Consider the following 18,311-nt stretch of genomic DNA (forward strand, 5'->3'; position numbering starts at 1 on the left):
TAAGCAAGAAATAGTACAAATCTGCATTGGCCGTTAAGATAAGAGAACATAAAAGAATTTAACATAGATGAAAATGAAACATAGAATAATTTAGGGTGCATTGGTTAATGTTTGGTTTTTTTTAAATGTTTGTGCAGCACATTTCAGAACATTCAGCCCCCCCTGGAAGACTCCGGTCTTTCAGCACTAGGAAGTGGGGCTACTTTAGCAATAGGACGAATGTAGGTTCCAAAATTCGTGTGAATGGTAACAACTCTGACTTCACCGTCTTTCCCAGGATGGACTTCTGTGATACGACCGATAATCCATTTTGAAGGTGGTAAATTAGTTTCTTTGAGAAGGACGACATCATTTACTTGAAGATTCATCTTCCGTTGTTGCCACTTTGGTCGTTGCTGAAGGGATGTCAGGTATTCCTGATGCCATCGCTTCCAGAAGCCTTTGAGGAGAGTCTGTAAAGCAAACCAATTAGTTTTAATGTTAGTATTTGAAATATTGGATTGAGGAACTGCGATATATTGCTCCCCAATCATAAAATGTGATGGACTTAATGCAGTCGGTTCTGTATCTGATACATGCCACATTGGGCGTGAATTCAGAAGACCTTCGATTTTTGTTAATAAAGTGTACATCTCTTCGTATGTCAATTTGCTGTCACCAATAACTCGTTTGAGGTGAGTCTTGACAGATTTTACACCTGCCTCCCAAAGCCCTCCAAAATGAGGGGCAGCAGGAGGTATAAATTTCCAACTTATATTATCTTTAGAAAGGTGATCAGCTACAATGGTGTTATGGTGTTGACTAATAAGTTGACTATACATTTCGTCGAGAGTACGTTTTGCTCCATGAAAGTTAGTACCATTATCGCTCCAAATTTCGCTTGGTTTACCGCGACGCGCGACGAAACGATCTAGGGCTAACAAAAACGCATTTGTCGAGAGGTCTCCCACTAGTTCCAGGTGGATTCCTTTTGTAACGAAGCAAACGAATAAGGCTATATATGCCTTTACAAATTTCGGATTTCGTAAACTAGTTGACCGCAACGTGATTGGACCGGCGTAATCACAGCCAACCTTGCTGAAAGGTCGGGAATAAATTACCCGATCAATTGGGAGATTACCCATAAGCTGCTGTGAGGTTACAACACGTTGACGAAAACAAACTACACAATTGTGTACTATTTTACGGATGAGATTTCTACAGCCGAGTATGTGAAAACTTGCTTTAATTAACGAAAAAGTTAATGTTACTCCCGAATGTAAATATTGATTATGTTTATAAGTTATTATAAGTTCAGATATCGGATGAGTTTTACATAAAATCATAGGGTGTTTTTGATCGTAACTCAGAGTTGATTCCTGAATACGACCTCCAACGCGAAGCACTCCGTAGGAATCAAGAAAAGGGGTAAGTGATACAAGTTTATTTCTTTTAGGCAATGGTTTATTATTCTTAAGAAGATCGATTTCAAACGAAAACAACGAAAACTGCACCTTTTTGATAATAACAATTTTAGAATGTAACAATTCTTTAGTAGACAAAGGTTCAAAATTACGATGTTCAGGGTCCCGATAATAGTTAAATAAAAACCGGCGCACATATGCAACTATACGAATAAGTTTATTCCAGTTAGATACTTTTTTAATCAATTTATCTACAATAATAGGATCCAAAAAATTGTTAGTTTGTAAATTAGATACAAATACCTTTGTTTTGGGTACTATTCTCTCTTCTAAATCTTCTTCTAAAAACTCTTCACAAACGGTGGTTGATGTAGGCCAAAGATTTCTGTCCAAGCTGAGCCAATGAGGTCCTTTCCACCACATCTCATTTGCGCACAAATGTGATGGTGAAATACCACGAGAAGCAATATCTGCAGGGTTGCTGGCCGAGCGTACGTGGTTCCACATCTTACGAGGTATTAAAGACAATATCTCCGACGTGCGATTGCCAATAAATACCGACCATCTTTTTGGGAGTGCTGACAGCCAATGAAGAACTATGGCTGAATCCGTCCAAGCAAATATTTTGGTTTCTTTCTCCTGTAAAGAAATCTGAATTTTACTTATTAGACGAGTTAAAAGAAGAGCTCCACAGAGTTCAAGTCTGGGTAGCGAGAGTATTTTAATAGGTGCAACTTTAGTTTTAGCTGCCACCAATGAAATTGATACACTTTTGTCTGGGTTAACGCTTCTGCAATAAACAACAGCTCCATATGCGTCTAATGATGCATCGCAGAAGCCATGCAATTCGTAATTGGTTTTGTTCGACCACATTATCCTAGGGATACTCAGATTTTCAAGCTGATGAAGTTCTTGATGAATTAATGTCCAGCGATCAGCAAGATACTCTGGAGCTACTTCGTCCCAAGATAACTTTTCTTTCCAGATATCCTGCATAATAATTTTAACCCCAACTACCACTGGAGCCAAAAATCCTATTGGGTCAAAAATTCTAGATGATTCAGAGAGTATCCGACGTTTAGTGACAGTGTGACATTTATCCAAGCGAACCTTGTAGGAAAAAGAATCCCTCGATGGACACCATTGCAAGCCTAATAATTTTACTGAGCTTGATTCCTCAAATTCCACTGGAGACAATTCCCTTTGTTGTTCTGGCATAGACAGCAGCAAGGGCCAGCAGTTGGTTGTCCACTTTCTGAGATGAAATCCGGCAGATTTTAATAGTTCTACAAGATCCTTTTGCAGCTTAATCACATCATCGATAGAATCTGCCCCAGTCATTACGTCGTCGACATAGAAGTCGTTAAGGATAACGGATGAAGCAACAGGATGAGAAAGAGCGGATTCAAGAGCTACTTGTTTCAGTGATCGAACAGCTAGAAAAGGTGCCGAAGCAGTGCCATAAGTGACCGTAAGAAGACGATAATGTTTTATAGGACTTTCAGGTGTTTCTCGCCAAACTATTCTTTGAAAGTCGGTATGTTTAGGTGATACCCATATTTGACGGTACATTTTCTCGATGTCCCCCGATATTGTGTATTTATGCCGACGAAATCTAAGGCATATCGAAAATATATCACGTTGAATTGTGGGGCCTACGAGAAGACATTCGTTTAACGAAGTACTATTATAAGATTTTGCTGAACCGTCAAAAACTACCCTTATTTTCGTTGTGCTACTATCATTTTTAAAAACAGCGTGATGGGGTAGATAGTAACAACTTTTGTTATCGATTGAGATCTCATTTGAAGGTACCTCTTCCATGTGTCCTAGTGATAAGTATTCATTCATAAAATTTGTGTATTGATTTTTTAAATCAGGATTTGAAATAAATTTTCTTTCGATTGACTGTAGTCGATTTAAAGCGATTGAAAGAGAATTTCCGAAATAAGTCCTTTGATTTGACTTAAAAGGTAATTCTACCACAAATTTTCCATCTGAATGGCGAAAGTGAGTGTTAGTAAAACTATCTTCAGCTTGTTGCTCTTCTAAAGAAAGGACAGGTACATATGACACTTCCTCTAACCTCCAAAACCTCTCAAGGTCGAAACATTGACTAAAGTCTAATTTTGTGCAGAAATTAACAACCCCAGAAGGTTTTTGGTTAAATTGACCAACAACAACCCAGCCAAATATTGTGGGAATCCTTTCCGGTGATTGTTGATCTGCTCGAGTTGCTGGGCCAGTTATGATACTAAACACCTTATCTGCACCTATCAAAATATCTATTTCGCCAGGCTCATTAAAAGTTGGATCTGCAAGATCGAGTAGCAAAAGACTTGAATCTATGTTACCGATTGAAAACGATGGCAATACCGAAGTAAGTTTTGAAATTACGAAACAATCAACTTCAACGAAACTAGAGTTAAAACGAGAGCGAAGGTTGGTGGTAACTAATCCATTAGTTACACCAGCTGAAGTTGATGCAATTCCTGTTATTGGAATACGAGATCGTTTGCGTTTAAGGCCCAGGCATTGAACTGCACGTTCGGTTATAAACGAAACCTGAGAACCTGTATCGAGCAACACGCGTATGTTTTGAAAAGATCCCTGGTTATCTTGAATCTTAACAATTGCGGTAGGAAGAATTGTTTGAGACGAACAAGAAGATTCAAGCGAATGATTAGAAACAATCGTAGGATTTGTGGGCGGTGTTGTATTGTTAGGTTGAATATTATTCGAAAAAGAAGCTTCAATTGCTGGATTTTGTGTAGGATGAACAAGTGAATGGTGACGAGCTTTGCACGTCTTACACCGAAAGTTTGACCGACATTTATAGGAACCATGACCTTGACGAAGGCAATTAAAACAAACCGAATGTTTTTTGACAAATTCACGACGAGAAACGACATCGAGACTAATAAAATCCGTGCATTGTGGCAAGATATGACTACCATGGCATTTGGGGCAAGTTTGTGTTGATTCTACATAATGTGATCGAACTGATGCGAGGGGTTTCTTTCGTGTTGATGTAACCGAACTGCATGCTTCTAATACACTACACCGAGATTGCAGAAAATTTAACAATTGGTCTATCGAAGGATCTTCTTTGGCACCTAAATTATCTGCCCAAGCTTGTCTAGTGTCCGAATCTACCTTTTGCAGTAGCAAATATATAAGCCAAGGATCACGATTGTTACACTGCAATGCGTTTAATCCACGAATAACTTCGTCGGCCCCATCTGTGATCTTACGGAGTAACTGAATATTTTCGGAGTTGGACGAAGGTAACGAAAGAAAAGATTCAACAAAAGCCTGCACAATAAGATTCTTTTTTTCATATCTTGCCTCTAACCTGTCCCAAGCCTCGATATAATTATCTTCCGAACATCGCATATGTTTTAGTAAGCCCGCAGCATTACCTCGCAGAAACGATTTGAGGTATTGAAACTTTTGCGAACCGCTCAAGTTTGTATTCCGGTCAACCGAACTTTGAAAAAGATCCTTAAACTCGGACCAATCCTCATATTTGCCATCAAAAATGGGAATATTAGCAGTTGGTAACTTAACCGATGATTTTTGTGTTGCGGAGTTTAAAGTTTTTAAAAAGGAAGTCTGTTGATCTGCTAATTTTTCTATTATTGAGTCGTCAGCGCTAACGTTCTGAGAATTTAATTCACGAACCCTATTTGTAAAAACCGAATGGGCTTTTAAATATTTTTCTTCGTAGTCTCCGAACTCAGGACCCGGATCAACAAAATTTTCCTCATCACAAAAATCGCATAGTTCATGATTTAGAGACAAGAAATCTAACCACGCTTGGTAAAGTCTTTCTAAACGAATCTCAAGCTCTGATAACGTGACGTCTTCTGGTAAAGAATCTGCATACCCCGCCGCACGAGTCAAAGTGCCTTTGGCATGACCCCGTTTAATTTTAATTGCATTCATAATTGCTAAATTATAATTTATGATGCCAAAAATTCGAATAAAATGTTCAAAACTGTTTCTGGTCTTTGTATTCAATATCACTCATTTGTTTCATAGAATTAATAAATCATATATGTATAACACACTTATTTTATTCTATTTTAGCATGCACATTAAAAAAAATCATATTTCATCCATACATATATGTCACCTTTAATTGCCATATGCAATTACAAGTTAACTGTTTTTCAATTAAATGTCTTACCACGATTGCGTTTCACAATGTCCAAAAAATTAAAAAAATTGTTTTAATAATCCGGCTCGAAGGACCAAAAAATGTATATAAATAAGAAATAAAGCAAATAGTTTTTTAATTAATGAATGATTTAATGTAATTAATCAAAATAAATTAACAAAAGTTCAAGGCCAGAATTTAGATAAATTTTATCGCGGAGCTAAACAATTTTTGATGTGAACACGGTGATGGTCAAACAGCAAGAGAGCGAGTTAGCTTTGCGAAAATTAGCATTAGCTGTAGTTTTTAAGTATGCATTAGTATTAGTTGATAAGCAAGAAATAGTACAAATCTGCATTGGCCGTTAAGATAAGAGAACATAAAAGAATTTAACATAGATGAAAATGAAACATAGAATAATTTAGGGTGCATTGGTTAATGTTTGGTTTTTTTTAAATGTTTGTGCAGCACATTTCAGAACAAACAGTTTGCATTTAGACTTCAGTATGGATTCCTTTGATTTATCATCGACGGAGAAAGTGATCTGATGATCCTGAGGACTCTCCAGCCTTTAGTGTTTAAACCGGTGTTCTGTTTACCAAGCCGATTTATAAATATGTCCTTGGTGAGGTTATCATCTTCCGGGACATATGTGACGCAAACGTGTTGCTTGGGTATATCGTTGCCCTCAGTCACACGTAGTTTTGCATCCTTTCATGGTTTTATTTTACCTGCTGTAGACATGAGCCATTTCTTGGTCTCTGTGTCATGGCAGGTAAAAGAAAGCCATCCGTCTCTGTCCGAAACGGCCACAAACTTGATTGCTGGACAGTTTTTGTCTGCTTTGTCCATCTCTTCCAGAACGCTTTTTCTCACCAGTTTGGTTTCACGTTCAGAAAGTGTTTGTAATGGGTGGAGCAAGTGCATAATTTCGACCTTACATTGGGCTGTGGCGTCCCGATAGGAGCTCCCTGATGTGCTTGGTCGCGATTTTTCGTCTGCTTTTCCACGGTTTGATTCAGTTTTGGCGGCACTGCTGGGTTTCTCTTTACTAGTGCTTGGGCTCAAACTGGTCTTCTCTTGAGCACGATGCTTCTTCGAGGCTGCTCCTGCAGGGGAGTTGTCAGCCGACCATTCCCTTTTGCCCTTATTTGTTGCCTGCACTGATACGCCTGCCTTTTTGTCTGCTAGTACTTTTGCGTATCTAGCTTTTTCTCTGCACCTTGCTTCTTCGGGCTCAACGCCATCTCTTATCTGCGCAGCTATACGTCGTCTTTGTGCCCCAGTGAAATAGTCTTTCTGCTGGGGCTTGTTGACGTGTTCGTTACCCTCAATCATAGAGCTTGGACCTTGTGGTGCCTGAGCATCTAGATTGCCCTTTGTATTGGGAACGGGCACGGCTCCTGTATATGGGGGTGGTTCGACGAAATCCACATCCATATCAGTTCCTGGTGAGCGGAGTAGAGCTTCTTCATCTGACCCCGTTATTGTATGGTCAATCAAAAGATTTTTGTTTTTGTTTGTGCTTTTTCGTTGTTTGTTTTTTTCCATTTGGGTCCCACGAGTATGGCGAGAAATATGAGGTCAACTATCTACAGAGCTCCCATGTAGACGTAAGGCTAGTTACTATGCGAGGTCGCCCGGTATAGCATAGGGACAGTACGTTCGCGATGCACATTTTTTGTTCCCTGCACCATTCAGTCCTCGGCACGTATTCCAACTACCTTGACTTGGGAATTTTGTTTGGAGGAGGGTAAGGGAAGGTAAGTTGAGTAGGGAAATAGGAAAAGGGGGGGGAGTGGGGAGGGGAGGGGATGGCTGCATCTTAGCTTCGTATCTCCTCATAGGGAATGTTTAGTCCCAAGAGTCGTTGACCTCTACGAAGCCTCTACACCGCGACAAGGTGTACAGCCGCGCAAAGGTATAGGCATGTAAGTATATTTAATTTGCTTATACCTTACTTGAGGTTTTAAACTGACCTACATTAACTAAAATTAGTTTGTATTGGCCGTAGAAGTAAAACAACTCAAGCAAATTTTAAAAACAGAAATATAAGCAGATCGTTTTTCAGAAAAAAAAGTGAACAAAAAACGAAAACGATGCAAAACAAAAAAAAATTAAAAACAAAATTATACTTCCCTGCTTACTGACATACGTACTACACACATAGATTTAGTGTAGTCGTTGTCAATTTTGGTTTCGTATTCCAATTGATATTATGTTATGAAATGGGCTTCAGGTCAAATGAAACAAATGTATTATTGTCACGACGTTTCGTTCATGTCTATGAACATCGTCAGGTGATGGCAAAGGAATCTTTAATAACATTAATAAATAGGTTATAGATTTGTTTTCATACATCAAACACAAAAGTAAACTTACACTTGTTACATTTATATTGCACTTAAGTAAAAAAACAACAAAATGAATAATAATACAACAAACACAAAAGTAAACTTACACTTGTTACATTTATATTGCACTTAAGTAAAAAAACAACAAAATCAATAATTAAAAATGAGCTGCATAGAGCAGGTCTCCACTTAACAAAGTTAAATTAACAAGTAACATGTCTAAGGAAATGCAAAATTAAAACAATTACAACAGATAGTACATATATTAAAAGCTTTTTGTTCCCTTCCCCTCCAATAGGTGTTTGTATTGAGGGCTGACATCTTCCATATCAGTTCGACGGTTCATGGTGTTGTCGGCATTGATGATATGCAAAGTTTCGATGATCATTCTTTTGTTATGGTGTTCTTCTCGTTGCAATACTTGTACACTCTAAAAGTTCGGAGAGTGATTATGTTGTATGCAATGTGATGCCAGTGCTGTCTTCTGCGGTGCGCTACTTTTTATATCGGACTTGTGTCCTGCCAGTCTATTTTTTAATTTTAGTTTTGTGGTTCCAATATAAATCTGGTTACATTCTTCGTCAGTGTTGCCGTTACAATTGATTTTGTAAATTAAATCCGAATGTTCCATTTTATCGATTTTTGTTTTTAAATTAGTATATAATTGTGCAGTTGTGTAGTTGGATTTCATTGCTATTTTATATTTCTCTTTATCAAAAAGCTGTGCTTTCTTAAACCTCGCTGTTATTTCTTTTATGTAGGTGAAGGATTTGTATATCTGTTTTTATTTTTCTTCTTTTGGTGTGTGTTGTTTCTGGTTTTCGTGTTGGTTTATTAAAGTGTTTATAATTTTTAGCGGGAATGCGTTATTTTGTAATATGTTTCGAATTTTATTTTTGTTATTTTTATGGTATTCCAAATCACTTATTGAGAGAACTCTTTTTATGAGATTTCTGGCTGTGTTAAAAATAATTTGTTTTGGATGTTTAGAGTGGAAATTTATAATTCTTCCAGACGAGGTGGGTTTTTGAAACCAATCCATTTTTATAAAACTTTTTTCTCTGATGACAACTGTATCGAGGTTAGGCAGTTTGTTGTTGTTTTCTCTCTCAACTGTAAACTGTAGTTTTCTATGAAAACTGTTGAGGCACGTTAGAGTTTCTTCTAGTTTTCCCACTTTTACGATGGCGAAAATGTCATCTACATATTTTGTTATTACTTTGGGCAAAAATAATATATAATCTGTCAAAAAAAATATATAATCTGTCAAATTTTGAGCTAGTATTCCAGGAGCGAACTCACTCGTATTGGTGATGACAAGGCGATGCAGCCTTTGACCGCCAATATTTCAGCTAATCTTGATGATTTTAAAACAATTTTCAGTCTGTTTTTAGTTGAGGAAAAAAACAGTTTAAAATTCGGATATAATTATGATGAAAAATAGCACTTATACGGAAGTCTCTCCCGAGAGCAGTTACATTTCTCTTGGCGCCCCTTGAGTGAACAATATACCTGCACTCCGACCCCTTACCAATACATGTGCATCTGTACAACTCACACTAATAAAAAGCGACTTCACTTATTTGGATAAACACCCCTTCCTGTACTTCTTATTCAATGATCCCCACCGACAAAAGGGACTATCACCGAAGCTACAACAAAACTAGGAAGGCCCTTACACAATAGGTGTGTTTTTTATTATCACCGGTCTTAACTGGACAAAAAAAACGCAGTCGGGGCTAAGCAATTTACATGTTAAATGCAACAACACTTTAGCCCCTTGGGCTTAGTTGTTTATCCCGGAGAATTCTCTTTTTCAACAAATTTAAATCTGTGCTACCAAATTACCTTGTTCGTAAATTGTTTAGAATTTGTTTAAAAACATCAAAACTGATGTTTGGAATGCCAATGATTATTTTAAATATTTATTTAATAGTTGAACTTTTTTTTCAAAAACACACAAGAAAACCCAAAAGCGAAAAATATGACAACTCTATATTTTTTTGTGTCAGCTGATTTCGGAACATTTAATATGCAGTGTTGCCATTTTTTCTAGGTAAGCCCCGAGGCGTTTTTTTTTATCTAGTTAAGACCGGTGGTAATAAAAAACACACCTAATAATAACCAAAAGCAAGGACGCCGAAGCGACGTGGCAACTAAAGGTAGTTCATTGTGACCGTTTTCATCGTTATAATGGTGAAAGAAGGGATGGAGTTGTTCGGGACGAACAATCCTAAGAGAGGGATAATTTAACGATGAATTACTGAACTACTTTTAAGATAAATGTCTGAACACAGTATCTACTACTGAGAAGGTAGACATGTGAACGCACCTTTAATAAATTTGAAACTACCTACATTCTGAACAAATCCGTTGGAATTTCCCTTGAATGCTGAATACCCCAAAATATCCCACTGGAGGGGAAGTAAACAGAGCCACCTCTTGGAAAGGAAATTTCTGGAAGCAGAAGACGAGAAATTTCCTAGTAATTCTAGAACTTCATATACGGGTATAAATATATGGCGCGGACACGGACCTGACATAGTTTAAAATGTTGAAAATTGTTAGTAGTAAAAAAAGTGATTTAAATTAAATGGTGCATTTCTTCTTCTTCTCCATTATCGACGATAGTCATGATCTCGGATGGGGTCACAACTCTCCCACTCTACTGATTCACACTACGGCTCCGCATGTGGGGTTCGCCGGGTTGACCTCAGGAAACGTCGGCAGGCTTCTCGATTTTGAATTGTTCCATGTCTAAGGCCAACTGAATGCAGTTGTCGTTGCATTTGTCTTCTCCATGAGTTCTTAGGCCTGCCTCTTATTCGCGATTGCGTTAGAACGTCGTAAGCGATCGCCTTTTGAACTGGGTTCTCAGGGTTTCTTCTTTGTACATGACAGTACCAGCTTAAACGGTCATGTTGTTTTTTTTCCCAGATGGTGTTTTTGACGTGAAGGCGGATTTTCTTGCTTCTGATTCTGATTTGTTACTCCTGCTGTCATACGAAGCATCTTCATCTCAGCTGCTGTCAGTTTACTCTCATACGTTCTATACATTGTCCAACATTGTGAACTGTATGTAAGTGCTGGGCGTATTTTTTTGAGCGAATAATAAAAGTAAATTGAATAGAAATAAAGTGTGTGTTTATTTGAACGGAAAGTAAAGGTGAATATTAAAAAAACGAAATAAGTTTTATTGTGAACCCTGAATAAAACATTACAATATACATATTTTATTCTACATGAATAGCTTTTGACTACCTGTATCTAAAATATATTTCGGATCCCGAGCGCATGATTTCTTTATATATGTATGGATTGGATACGTAAAATTAATTCTTCTTCTATATCTGAGGTTATTCTTGTGTTGTGCTGTTGTATTCACATCAAAAGTATAGAAAGTGAAAGGCTCATGCTAAGGAAAATTTAAAAAACAAGTATGTTTTAAAACAAATAAATTAATTCAATATTAATAAAGTATTTTGTAAATGTATCGTTTTATATAATAAGGGTACAGACAATTTTGTAGTATGGACGATGTCGCTTCCAAGGGAGGTGCCAGGCATAGCAAGGCACTAAGAAAACATAGATCCAGGTTGGTTCTTCCACTATTACCTTAAAAAAATGTTTTATACTTTTTTTTCATTATACAAATACCAATAAGTATTCATTTTCAAGTACCGTTCATCTTGACAACGTGAGGTCATCATGCGAAAGAAATGTATTTTTCTATTATATGGTGCTGGAGAAGAACCTATTTATAATAAGCGCTAAATATTGTAGGTATATGACTAGACACAAATAATCCCTTATTGGGTGTAACTAATTGCTCTGCAAATGAAGAACTTTAGTATGTAATGTGGTCATCAAATGAAAAACATTAAAAAAAGAACAAGTAGAATTCCTCTGTTGAATTGTGAAGGCTGTTAAGAAACAAGGTATACAAAATGTTCAACGCCATAATTTTCTCTCTCTTCAATTGTAATATAGAGAGTACCAACCACAAGCACGATTAAATTTTCGTTGTTTTAAAATGACCTGAAAATTTCCGTTTGTTTTTATATATAAAAAAAATTATTTTTGCATTCCTATTTGGAATGAGATTCAATCAAAGATATTTAGGAGTAAAGCTATTTCAAAGAACATTAAAAAGTAATCGAAACTCATGTTGTTTTCCATATTGTTTAGCTAGTGGCACATTTGACTAAGGTTGCTCTTGTAAGGTTAAATTTCTTACAGTGGTAGTTTTTAGCATGCTAAGTAAAAAAATCTTGGTCTGGCAGGCCTCAGCGGTGCACACCATATATATATATCTGACCTTGAAAGTGTAACTTTCAACTTTTTATTCATAAAATTTTACTTTGAAATCGATAATTTCAAAAAATATTGATTAAAATAACTTGATTTAAAAATTAAAATAATTTGTATTTATATTTTTTGGGGATAGTACGATAACTAAGGTGGGGAAAATTAGTAACAGATTCTTATAGAGGAGATAAAAATAAGCATTTTTTACTATGAGAGGGGGATATATCTCCCCCCGTTTAGGAGGGAGGGGCAATTTTCTAAAAAAAATTATTTAAAAACGGCGGCAACACCTACAGTTATGAATGATAAATTTTTCAAACGGCAGAATACTACACTTTATTTTAATTTTTAAATCAAGTAATTTTAATCAATATTTTTTTTAAATAATCGATTTCAAAGTCAAATTTTGGGAATAAAAAGTTGAAAGTTACATTTTCAAGGTCATATATACATATATATGATGTGCACCGCTGAAGCCTGCTAGACAAAGATTGTTTTACTTAGCATGCTAAAAACTACCACTGTTAGAAATGTTAGCCTTATAATCATTTTTATCAAAAAAAAACAAAACCGACTTCCATGATTCAAAACGGGGTGTTATGGTTTTTCTAATACACTTAAGAGCAAAAAAACGGAATCAAATAAATTATTTATATTAAAACAAAAATTGCAATGGATAAAACAATGTTTCTTCAAGTCTCATGGTCTCATTTAAAAGCTTGAATTTTTTACTTTGAATTGTTGGTAAAAACATAAAAATGCATACGATAATATCATCGCTAACTGTCAATAAACTGCACTTCTTTTTTTCATAAATGTTAAATTTTCTTGATACTCGCTGGTTCAATTTCAGTCTTTTTTTCCTAACGTTACTATTGACGTTGTCTGTCAATAAATTGCACTTCATTTTTTTTTAATGTTGAATTTTACAGATACTCTCTGTTTCAATTTCAGTCTTTCTTTCCTTACATACTTCATTTATGTTGATTGGATCTTTATAAAGTGACCGGCTTTCTTAATTCTTAGCATTAATTTAAAGCTTTTGTTTCAAGCTTTTTAATGGTGCAATTGACATTCATGTATGTCAATTACATCCTGACCAATTGTCGTTTTTACAGAACGAAAATTTTGATTCCATTTTTTTGCTCCTAAGTGTAGTTCCTATGGTTTAATTTGAACGAAATTATCAAAATTGATTCACTCTGTCCAAAGTTATGCGGTAACAAACATAAAAAAAAAAAAAAAATACAGTCGATTTGAAGACCTCCTCCTTTTTGGAAGTCGCACAGTGTGGCCAATGGTATCAAAAGCTGGCAAAAATAGCTATTTTCAAATTGTACCGAACTGCCAAATACAAATTTACTTTAATAAAGGGATTAATAAGCTACACAAAACCGGTTTTTATTCCACGGTTTAAGTCTAACGCGGTGAGTAACTACACTTTAAAATGTCGCCATTGACGAAATTATTCGTTATTTACCTTTTTCTAGCTCCCGTCTGTGTTTCAAGTTTTAAGTGCTATTTCGTTAAATCAAAAGATAAAAATTTGAAATAAATATGGAATTACAAGCAAAAGGGAAACTTTCGATTCTCATTCCTCTTTTGAATTATGAGTGTCTAGTTTGTTTGAAAAAATTATTCGAATTCGGTGTCTTTAAAATCATTCGTTTTTTGTGTGCTTCATACAAACTCGTTAAGAAAAAGTTCACAAAGGTGTGAAGTGGCGCTTTGTTTTTGGTGTCCCTTTATTGTTGATAGTGTCGTCTTTCGTGTCAATTAAAAAAGTGGTGCCCATGTTTGCCCCTTTTTGAGTAAACACTATGTGAAGTTATCTAAAAATAACGATTTTTTTGTATATATTTCTCAGATTCCGGAAGTACTGACAATACAGTTCAACAGAATTTTACTTTTCTGAAGGTGTTAGAAATTCTGAACTCGTATCCATTGTCAGAATTATTCTATTAGCCAAAACTGAAAGTGTGTACGGTTAGCATTGTGGCTAAAAATTTAAGGAAATAGTGTTGATCTACACAATGGAGACGCAGGCGCAGCTTGAGATATCTCATACATGAAAAAAGATCGGAAAATTTGAAACGGTTCTCTGAAGAAGATGACCGCGTCAAACTATGCTTAAAGAAATTACCACACTTTTTTACCATAACCTCATAAACATTCAAAATAACGTGTTTTTTGCATTTTATAACGGTAATATTCCAAAAAACGGAAGCTAATAGAATATTTCTTTCGTGGATTCGAGTTCAGCATCCCTAAATCTTTCAGAAAAGTATGTTTTGGTTCTTCGGACAAAAAAAGTTGAATTTTGTTGACCAGTGTATTTTTTCATTGTTATGACTAAACCGTTGAGTCAGGTCTAAAATCTATTTTTAAGAATAATCTTATTAAAAAAAAAAAAAACAGTAAAATCTAAGTATTGAACAAATAAATAACAATTTTCTTTCTCAAACAACTTCAAAGTTAAAGGTAACAGATACTTATGTCCTTATAATGTGCGTTTTTGATAATTTTTCATAGAATCACAAAAGTTGTCTCAGTTTTGTGCTTTTATATAGTATTTTTACCCATAACAAACTTAGAAACGAAGAAAAATAATTTTTGCCAACTTTTCCTACCATCGGCCACTAGAGCTGTAGCAAATTGTATGTATTCGTTACTAAAACGCGGGTATTTGCTTCAGTAACGAGTAACGAAACGTTACTTTCTAAAAAGTATCGTTACTCGCATGTTTCGTTACTGGGTACTGAAGTAACGAAACATACGAGATACGAAACATACGAGTAACGACCCCATTCCAATTTCAATACTAAATCACCCGATATATGAGATACGAAACGAAGTGATACACTCAATTTGGCGCATTTAGCATCTCGTATCGATACCGTAGTCGGAATGTTAACTCCAGATAATTATCTGGAGATTACTTTTGTCTCGATAAAAACAGTAGTTCAAAGGTATAGTTGAGTTATCGATAATAATTTATACAGAAATATCAAAAGACCCGTTTTAGTATTTTCTCTATGTGGCCGAAATACATATACCCCTGCCGCAACCAATGTGTTTATGACCTTTTTGTTAATGGTCTTGAAATGTAGCTTAAGAATGTACAAAAGTGTTTTGGTTTTTGAAAAAATTTGTTAATTTTCAGTGCAAAATTTTCAACTGAAAAAAAAAGCCGAGAAAACGAGATTTGAAAATCACTGTCAATAGAAAAAAAAATTAAAAATTGTTCGACATGGTTGTATTGAAGTGTTAATATTCCGGGATCTGCGCGGTGTTCTTTTGAAATAAAGTTCTCTAAGGAATTGTTATAAGATTACTGAACGGATATAAACAAAAAATTACCAAAGTTTTGTCGAAAAAATCGAAAAAAATAAAAAAAAATTTCCACGTTTGATTAAAAAAAAATCGAAAAAAAAATCAGTATAGCTACCTTCAAACTCTTATTACATGAGAACGCCGCTTATGGCTTTAAAATGTAGCTTAGATTATACAAATTGTTTTTGTTTTTTTTTTTTCAAAAAAAAATTTTTTTTACTCTTATACCAACGTACGAAAGATACTTAAAATACCAAACATACGAAACGTATAAAATACAGTAGCGAGCAAAAAAAATGCAAACGAAAGAGGTTTAAAGAGTTTTTGAACAAGGTCTAAATTACCAAATTTGGCATATTGAAACTGTTTTATTTTCATTAAACAGAGTCAATTTGTGGAATATTTTATTCCAAAACCATAATTTGGTCAAAAGTCTACTTAAATATGCGTTTTTAGACGAGCAAAAAAATGCAAATGTCTTTATTGTTTGCATTTTTTTTGCTCGCTACTGTACATGAAATATACGAAAAGTACGAAACGTACGAAGCATGCGAGACATACGAAACATACGAAATATACGAAAAATACGAAGCATACGAAAGTAACGAGTAACGATATTATTGATGCGGGTACTAGTATCAAAAGTAACGTATACATGCGGGTACTCATTTTGTCGTTACTTTTACAGCCCTATCGGCCACACTGAGTCGGTAAAAAGAGCAACCTTAGCAGGGGCGTACGTTGAGTTGTCGGGGCCCCGGGCCAAGACTAAATTTTTGGTGCCCCTTTGCTATAGAAAATAGGAACAAATAAAAAAGTACATATACGCCCACTTATTTATTTTGGGGCCCCTGATGTACCTATCATTTGTTGGTCACTTAAATTATGTAAGTAATATTTGTTGGGGCCCCAAGATAATATATAATTTTTCTTTCAAAAAAGCAATTTATTTTTTTTGGGACCCCTGAGGTAATACTTTTTTTTAGATGAAATAATATGTGGCTGGCTACCAATTCCCTGAAAAATATAATAATTTGTCTCTTGTGTCCGAAATGATTCATGTCAGGTATCTATAACCAGTTGCCTTCTCTGCATTGTCTCCTTACGGGGCCCTGGCGTATTGGGGGCCCCGGGGCATCGCCCCACTTGCCCCAATGGTGTGTACGCCCTTGAACCTTAGTCAAATGTGCCACTAGCTCTAATACTTAGGCTATTGATTATGTCAAAAAAAAACAAGGTAATAAGGAACTAAGAAGTTCACGGGTTTTTATTGGAGGGATCGTTCAATGGGTCAAAAAAGAAGATAAAACCGCGGAGTGCTATTAAACGAGAGGGTGGAAACTGAAGATAGGTGTGCAAAAGCCCCCTTTTTGGTTTTTACAATATATCTCTTCAACAAAGCAAAATTTTGAGTTATTTCATTAACACATTTTGTAGAGAATTAAATTTCCAATAACAACAATGTTTTTTTAAAAACTGAAAACAAAAATTTCCATACCAAAACAGTCAAAGCAAACATAAAAAAAATCAATTTTTTGACTTTTTAGTTTTTTAGTTGTGTCTCTTATTTGGGATGAGATAGTCATTAACATTGCTCTAACAAAAGATAAAAAATTAATTTTTCTGGTCTAAATAAATTTTTTCATTGAAAATTAACCGAAGTATAGCTATTTGAACCTATCTTTTTTTGCAGTTTCAGTTTTTCTGAATTAAAAAAGAAACATTTGAGGGAAAAGTACGATAATTTAGCAACCAAGAATTAATACCGGTTTTTTGTAGAAGGGTTAAATACAATAATTTCTTACTATGGGAGAAGGTGTCTATCTCTCCCCTTTTAGGCGGGAGGGGTGATTTTCTAAAAAAAATATTTAAAATCAAAAAATTTTATTAAAAAACGACGGCAACACTTAGAGTTATGAACAATACTTTTTTCGAAAGCTTAAACTTTACACTTACTTGTTCTTTTTGAAAATATTTTTTTATTATGCTCAAGCAACTAATTGGGTGCAGATTTTATGGGCTGAATCTGAAAGTACAACACAGTTTTTTAGATTCGGAGACCGTTTTAAACTACATTTTGTGTTTTGGAAAATTTTTTTTATTAACAGTTTTATTATTCTATTTTTGCTTTAGCCCATAAAATCTACACCCAATTAGTTGCTTGAGCATAATAAAAAAATATTTTCAAAAAGAACAAGTACTCCTCTGCTTAGAACTGTAAAAAAATCTGAAATTGACCGAAAAATGGCTGAGTAAAAAATCGTTGAGATCTGAAAACATTGAAAACGGTTTTTTGACGATAACTTGAAATTTTGAGGGTCTACGAAAAATTTCAAGTGCCGAAATATGATGTACTCAGTAATACCTACAACCTCTGCTAGGTCATTTCCAAAGTAATTGACATGATTTTTATTTTGTAACACAGTATTTTCAGGAAAAAATTTAATAAGACCAGCATTTTAAAGAAAATTTAATCTTCTATCTTTTATTAGAGCATTGTTAATGTCTATCTCATCCCAAATAAGAGACACAACCAAAAAAGTAAAAAAACTCAACTTTTATGTTTGTTTTGACCAGAGATCAGAAATAAATCTCAACCTTTTGAAAGGTTCCTTAATAACTCTTATTTGTCGCCATTTTTAATAAAGGTCATAAAATAACCTTTATTTTTTAAACAGAAAACTTTCGGTCAAGGTCTGAGAGAAACCTTTATTTTGTATTTTTTTATGTTTCGTCAACCAGTGAGATTTA

At 35.1% G+C, this 18,311-nt stretch overlaps 1 protein-coding gene across 6 annotated transcripts in view; it reads left to right on the plus strand.

The window, feature by feature from the left end:
- Nucleotides 1-10,986: 10,986 nt before the first annotated feature.
- The window catches only part of LOC129905220 (receptor-type tyrosine-protein phosphatase mu), a 1,191,339-nt gene continuing 1,184,014 nt past the window's right edge, over nt 10,987-18,311 (plus strand). The window contains exons 1-3 of one of the 6 annotated variants that reach the window (XM_055980653.1): nt 10,987-11,085; nt 11,170-11,356; nt 11,430-11,514. In XM_055980653.1, coding sequence (XP_055836628.1) covers nt 11,450-11,514 — 65 coding nt within the window. In that variant the 5' untranslated portion in view covers nt 10,987-11,085; nt 11,170-11,356; nt 11,430-11,449. Of the gene's footprint in view, nt 11,086-11,169; nt 11,357-11,429; nt 11,515-18,311 lie in introns of those variants that run through there. The other 5 variants (XM_055980654.1, XM_055980652.1, XM_055980650.1 and 2 more) reach the window with 5 other exon arrangements.

Source organism: Episyrphus balteatus, chromosome 1, assembly GCF_945859705.1.
Source record: "Episyrphus balteatus chromosome 1, idEpiBalt1.1, whole genome shotgun sequence".
In the NCBI taxonomy this organism is placed as follows: domain Eukaryota; kingdom Metazoa; phylum Arthropoda; class Insecta; order Diptera; family Syrphidae; genus Episyrphus; species Episyrphus balteatus.